General features: G+C 53.4%; 1 protein-coding gene across 1 annotated transcript in view; it reads left to right on the top strand.

Annotated features, from left to right (window-relative positions):
• The first annotated feature begins 3,591 nt into the window (after positions 1-3,591).
• EPHX2 (epoxide hydrolase 2) overlaps positions 3,592-7,311 on the top strand; it is a 100,618-nt gene continuing 96,898 nt past the window's right edge. The window contains exon 1 of the mRNA XM_074946759.1: positions 3,592-3,780. Within this exon, the coding sequence (XP_074802860.1) occupies positions 3,674-3,780 (107 nt within the window). The 5' untranslated portion in view covers positions 3,592-3,673. The remainder of the gene's footprint in view (positions 3,781-7,311) is intronic.

The following is a 7,311-nucleotide window of genomic DNA, read 5'->3' as shown; positions in this document are numbered from 1 at the left end:
GTGTACAAAGCAATGGTTATCGCCATCACAACATATGGCAGTGAGACATGGCAACTTACCAAGAAAGGTCAGCAAAAGCTGGATGCATTTCATCACAAATGTCTGAGAAGAATATTGGGGAATAACAAATAGAGGTAGGAAGACAAAAGAAGTCAGAAAAATGACTGGACAAGGCACCTGCTCACAAATCTGCAAAAGAAGACCTCACTGGCTGGGACACGTGCTGAGGATGGAAGAAGAATGCTTACCAAATACCGCCCTCGAATGGGAGCCAGAAAATGCAAGAAGAAAGAGAGGAAGACCTCAAATAATATGGAAACGAACAGTTCTGAATGACATCAAGCACTTCAACATGAAAGGGGAAGATTTGGAGAGAAGGGTAGTTGATAGGCAAGGATGGCAAATGTGGGTAGCCCAGTGTGCAGCAAAGCACAGGATGGACTAAGGTCTACGGTAATTATATTTTTACACTTCACTTGCCAGAGTTTATGCTCCTTTCTACTTTCCTCACTAGGATTTAACTTCCACTTTTTTTAAAGGGTGCCTTTTTGCTTCTGACTGCTTCTTTTACTTTGTTGTTTAGCCACGGTGACTCTTTTTTGGTTCTCTTACTATGCTTTTCAATTTGGGGTATACATTTTAGTAGAGCCTCTATTATGGGGTCTTTAAAAAGTGTCCATGCAGCTTCCAGGGATTTCACTTTTGGCTCTGTACCTTTTGAATTTCAGTTTAACTAACCTCCTCATTTTTGTGTAGTTCCCCTTTCTGAAATTAAATGCTACAGTGTTGGGCTCAGCAGGTATTGGCTCCAATTCACTACAGGCTAGATCCTCAGCTGGTGTAAATCAGCCTGGCTGCATTGATTTCAGTGGAGCTATGTCAGTTTACTCCAGCTGGGAATCTGGCCCCTAGGCGCAGAGCCCTTACTAGGCTAGTCTAAGATCAATCATATTGTTGGAGGGCGGTATTCTGGGCTGCATCAATCTAACAGGTCCCCTCCTTTGCTAACTCCCCTGATGCACAATAATAAATGGAGCTAGCTGGAAGTTTTTTAATGGAAGGCTTTTCCAAGGGAAACCAGCCTGGTTTCCTCCCAGCTCATCTGCCTTGCCATTGACTGCGGAGCCTGAAGTCAGGGCTCTCAGGACTTCTGGCCCTCGTGCTTCTGCTGGTGCTCTCAGGGCTGCCAGGCTTCTGGCTCACCCACCTGGCAGGCGGCAAGCGATCTGGGCACCTCGGGGAGCCTTGTCAATTTCATTTAGAAGAGGTCACAATGGCATTTTTCGAAGTGAACATTTTGCACCCACCTGCCCACTCCCCACTTCTCCCGTTTGATGGGAAGTTTCACAATTGCGCGCTTTCATGCCAATGAATTTCATGTTTACTTTCTGAATTTCCCAAGACATGGGAATTCTGGATTCCAGCCAGTACTAATAGCAGGACTTAGCGCTGACGCAGGGTGTTTCTTCCACAGACCTTGAAACTCTTCACAAATGCGGGGGAACAACATAATCCCCTCTTTGCAACCGAAGAAGATGAAGCAAAGGGAGAGGGCAGGACTTGCCCAAGAGAAGCAGGACAGAGATTGGAATAGAGCCCAGGTCTCTGGTCCTTGATCCTTAAGAGTCCAGTAGTAGGCTCTAGATTACCAAAATAGCTGTTCGGCATGGAATGGAGCGTGGAACTGGGGGTGTGTGTATGTGCTGTTGCCCTCTAGATGCAGACCCAAAGAGGTATCCTGTGTGTGGGGAGGGGGCGGGGGAACTCTGTCCCTGTGGATGGGGTGCTGTGTGGGGATCCCAGTGTCCTAAGGGGAGTCACTGCCCCATGGCTGGGGCTCTGTGCTGTTTTATCTGGTGTCCTGGGTTGATGATGTGGCCCTGTGGATGGATGGGTGCTGTGTGTGGCGACCCTGGTGTCCTGGGGGAGTCCCTATCTTTTTGGATAGGGGAGTGCTGTATGTGGATCCCGGGAGGTAGCTGCTGCCCTTGTGGAGGGAGAGGACTGTGTAGAGGGGATCTCAGTGTCTTGGGGGGCTCACTGACCTGTGAATGGAGGGGTGCTGTGTGTGTGGGACCTGGGTGCTGAATGTGGCCTTGTGGATGGGGGGGCAGTGTGGGGAACCCTGGTGTCCTGGAGGAGTCACTACCCATGTGGATGGGAGGGGGGGTTGCCTCATGGGGCTCCCTGGTGGGGAGGGTCTATCATATCCTGCATCCCCGTGGGACTCATTCTTATCTTCCCCATGACAGTGTGTGGCCCTGCCCCACGCCGGCACAGCCCGATGGAGGGGCAACTAGCAGCCTGTAACCTGAACAATTATTACACTTATAAGATTATGTATTGGCATGCAACATGCACTGTCAGCTAACAGCTTCTTTTCCGAGAGGCCTACTTAACTGAGAACAGGGAATGTGCTGAAACAAACAGAGAAACATTATTTACTACTGACAACGCTAACTGAAATCCTAGGAAAGGATCAATAAGCTTAACACTTAGACAAGTACGATAAAGTGGATCCCTGCATTTCTCATACTTACAACTTGTGGAGACCGTTGGAAACAATGATAGAAGGGAAAGTAAGTGGTGCCCATCAGAAGAGAGGTCCTGATTCAGTTTACCCTGGCTCAGGGACCTGACGAACCTGGGAACTGGGGTATTTTATACCCTTCCTTACGGCTCTAGTATGGCTATATACCAGATCTGATTGTTTACCTTGATTATAATGAGGTCAATAGCTGCCTCTAGCCATATGTGGCCTTGGGCATGTCCATAATTAAGCACTGAGCATTAATATTCATGATCTACATTATTTTTAAATAATTCCTATACATAAATGGGGTCCAGCTGCTTAGGTGCTGCATAGCAACCAAATTGCCAAAGCTCCCCCAGTTCTCTTCTTGCAGAACTCCGGGGTACACTGGACCCGTGTGGTTATCTAACCACTCCCACAAGGCCTTGTGGTATCTGACGGGGCTTCTCTTCTTAGGTCAAAAGAACAGGCATCAAGTTTAAAACAAACAAAAGGAAGTATTTCTTTGCACAGACAACCTGTGGAACTCCTTGCCAGGGGATGGCGTGAAGGCCAAAACTATAATAGGGTCAAAAAAAGAAGTGGATAGGTCCATCTATGGCTATCAGCCAAGATGATCAAGGAGGCAGCCCCATGCTCTGGGTGTCCCCGAACCTCTGGCTGCCAGAAACTGGGACTGGACCACAGGGGGTGGATCACTTGGCCATGGCACGTGCTGTTCATTCCCTCTGGGGCACCTGGCATTGGCCCCTGCCAGAAGACCGGAGACTGGTCTGACCTGGTCTGGCCGCTCCTACGTTCTGCCTGCCCTCGGCTGCTGAGCCCCAGCCCCTCCCACCAGCAGCCCAGCAAGCCCCATCGCCCCTTACACGCCTCTGCCCCTGTTTCCCCCCACGCACGTGACCAGCGAAGGAGCCACGCCCCCTGCCAGGGCTGATACTGCTGTCATGCCCCTGCACCAAGCCACCCACCGGTCACCCTGCGTCCCGACGGGCTCTAGGACCCAGAGGAGCCCGGCTCTCAGGGCAGGGCGGGCGCGCCAGAAGGGGCGTGGCCCGGGAGGGGGCGGGGCCCGCGGCGGCGCACTATGGCGGGGGGCTGAGAGGGCCGCCCCTCGTCAGAGCGGCCCAGGCGGTGGTCATGGCCCTGGCGAGGCGGCTGGTGCTCTTCGACGTGGGCGGGGTGCTCTTCACCCCCAGCCCGCTGGGTTTCTTCGGCCGCTACGAGGCGTCGCTGGCCCTGCCCAGGTAGGCGCTAGCCACCCGCCCGCCCGCGCCTGCTTCTCGGGTTGCCGGGGGAGTGAAGCCCATAGAAATGATGGGTAAATTTTGTGTGTCTCGGGGTCGCCCACACTGCGTTGTCAGCGCCCCAGCCTTTGCTCCACCTGCACGGCTCAGGGGCGGAATGGGGTTGGGGGGTGCAGGGCATGTGCGGGGTGCAGGGCACTGTGGTGGCTGGGGTATGTGGAAGGCGTGTGGGGGGAGGGTCAGGGAACCCCTGTATTTTGGGGGGCGGGGGGGTTGAAGGGCGTGTGGGGCGAGGGTCAGGGCACCCATGGAATTTGGGGTGTGGGGGTTGAAGGGCGTGTGGGGGAAGGGTCAGGGAACCCGTGTATTTTGGGGGGCGGGGGGGTTGAAGGGCATGTGGGGGGAGGGTCAGGGAACCTGTGTATTTTGGGGGGCGGGGGGGTTGAAGGGCGTGTGGGGCGAGGGTCAGCGAACCTGTGTGTTTGGGGGGCGGGGGGGGTTGAAGGGCGTGTGGGGCGAGGGTCAGGGCACCCATGGAATTTGGGGTGTGGGGGTTGAAGGGCGTGTGGGGGAAGGGTCAGGGAACCCATGTATTTTGGGGGGCGGGGGGTTGAAGGGCGTGTGGGGGAAGGGTCAGGGAACCCGTGTATTTTGGGGGGCGGGAGGGTTGAAGGGCGTGTGGGGGGAGGGTCAGGGAACCTGTGTATTTTGGGGGGCGGGGGGGTTGAAGGCCGTGAGGGGGGAGGGTCAGGGAACCTGTGTATTTTGGGGGGTGGGGGGGTTGAAGGGCGTGTGGGGGGAGGGTCAGGGAACCTGTGTATTTGGGGGGCAGGGGGGTTGAAGGGCGTGTGGGGCGAGGGTCAGGGCACCCATGGAATTTGGGGTGTGGGGGTTGAAGGGCGTGTGGGGGAAGGGTCAGGGAACCTGTGTATTTTGGGGTGTGGGGGGTTGCAGGGCATGTCAGAGGAGGTTCAGAATGACCTTGACAAATTGGAGAGTTGGTCTGAAGTCAACAAGCTGAAATTCGATAGAGACGAGCTACGCTTAGGAAGGAAAAATCCAGTGCGGAACTACCAAATGGGGGGTTACTGGCTAGACAGGCTGTACTGCTGAACAGGCTCTGGGGTTATAGTGGGTCACAAGTTCAATGAGAATCATAAACATGATGCAGTGGTAAGCAAGGCTAGTATCATTCTGGAGGGCATATTAACAGGAATGCCGTGGGTAAGATACAGGAAGTAATGGTCCCGCTCCATTTAGCGTAGGTGAGGCCTAGCGGGGGTGTCCAGTTCTGGGCACCACCCTTTGGGAGAGATGTGGTCAAATTGGAGTGAGTCTAGAGGAGAGCAACAAAAATGAATACCTGACCTGTGAGGAAACATCAAAGCAAATGGGCATGTTGAGTCTGGAAGAAAAGAAAACTGAGGGGGAACCTGATAAGTCTTCAAATATGTTAAGGGCTGTGATAAAGAGAAGAAGTGATTTCTTTTCTGCTGAAGGTAGGACAAGAAGGAATGGTCTTAATCTGCAGCAAGGGAGATTAGGTTAGATATTAGGGGAAAACTTTCTGCCTCTGAGGGGAGTTAAGCTCTGGAACAGGCTTCCACGGGAGGTTGTGGAATCCCCGTCATGAGATTCCTCTCTAAGAAGAGATTGGACAATCCCCTGTCAGGAACTGTCCAGGTTTACTTGGTCCTGCCTCGGCACAGGGGGCTGGACCTGTTGAGGTCCCTTCCAGTCTGACATTTCTGTGATCCTCTTCCTCTTGGATGGAGCAGCGCAAGGTGCTTGGGTGTGGGAGGCTCCCAATTTCCATATATCTTGACCCGAAGGGCTTTTGTTAAAGAATCAGAATGTTTATATGTCCTGGATGGAGGAGTGCTGGGCACTTTTGGGAGATGGGAAGGGAGTGGTACCTGTTGCATGTTACGGGCCATCTGGTGTTCTACTGGGTCTCTTCCTGGGTGGGAGCCATAGTTTCTGGGTGAGGGCCAATGTGGGATCCTCGTTTGCAGGACTTCATTCCACGTTCAGATCTAGTAATTTAGATTTGTGGCTTAAATCTGTAGCTTTCACATGAGTCTCAATGTCTGTTCCACGAAGTGCGGCAGTTCTGAAGTTACGGGTTTGATGTATATGTGCCTTATGCTTTTAAAAAAGCCAAATTAATTTACAATGATTGGGGGAAGTTCTAGTGCAGAAAAAGAGTGTATGGTTTGAATGAATTCATTCACCCCCATCCCCTTTTATTAGGGGGTAGCAAAGGGAGCCCTGGCTGCATTTCTAATGTCTGATTGTTAATAGACAAGAAGACTTAAACAAATAGAGGTGGGGGAAATCACACTTCAATTTGGGAGCGACACTGTACTTAGGTTAAGGAGAAAAAGCTGGAAAAGAGGGTGGAAAAAAAACTATAATAAGGGAAACAGCTTTCCAATATAATGAGCCAAACTTGGAGATTATATGGAAATTGCATGTCAGTGAATGGGGCTAACGAAGTTTAGATAGATCTCTCTATTTTTGATTTAAGGCCAGAGGGGACCATTATGACCAGCTGGTCTGACCTCCTGCAGAACACAGGCTGTAGAATTTCACTCAGTGATTCTTGCTCTGAGCCCACCTGTTCTTGGTTTGAACTGGCCCCGTGCTCCAGGCTCTCTCTCTTTACTACAGGTTTGAATGTGGAATGCTGTGCTGGGAACTGGGTCCCACATTGTTCACCAGGCCCAGATTGCAGGGACTGCAGCATTGCTAACCCCAGGATTTTGGGATGAGAGAACCCGTGCCCCAGATCCCCAACATGGTGTGTTATGGGTACATATCATTCTGATACAGAGTGGCCAGTGTCTGGTTTTCGACCGGAATGCCCGGTCGAAAAGGGACCCCGGCGGCTCCGGTCAGCACTGCTGACCAGGCTATTAAAAGTCTGGTTGGCGGCGCAATGGGGCTATGGCAGGCTCCCTGCAGCTTTCAGAAGCAGCGGCATGTCCCCCCTCCGGCTCCTAGTTGTAGGGGGCAGCCAGGGGGCTCCGCGCACTGCCCCCACCCCAAGTGCCAGCTCCGCAGCTCCCATTGGCCGGGAACTGCGCAGACGGGGCCATGCCTCTGCTTAGGAGCTGGAGGGGGGACATGCTGCTGCTTCCAGGAGCTGCCTGAGGTAAGCGCTGCCTGGAGCCTGCACCCCTGACCCCCTCCTGCGACTCAACCCCCAGCCCTGATCCCTTACTGCCCTCCGAACCCCTTGGTCCCAGTCTGTAGCCTCCTACTACATCCCAAACTCCTCATCCCCAGCCCCACCTTGGAGCCTGCACCCCCAGTCGGAGACCTCACTTCCCCACCCCAGGCCGGAGTCCCCTTCCTCACTCCAAAACCCTCAGTCCCAGCCCAGAGCCCCTCCTGCACTCCAAATCCCTCATCCCTGGCCCCACACCAGAGCCTGCACCCCCAACTGGAGCCCTCACCCACCCCCTGCACCCAACCCCCCTGCCCCAGCCTGAACCCCCTCCTGCACTCTGAACTCCTCATTTCTGG

Source organism: Natator depressus, chromosome 3 (genome assembly GCF_965152275.1).
Source record: "Natator depressus isolate rNatDep1 chromosome 3, rNatDep2.hap1, whole genome shotgun sequence".
Classification (NCBI taxonomy): Eukaryota; Metazoa; Chordata; order Testudines; family Cheloniidae; genus Natator; species Natator depressus.
The sequence above is the reverse complement of the archived record's forward strand: the minus strand, read 5'-3'. Positions and strand labels throughout refer to the sequence as shown.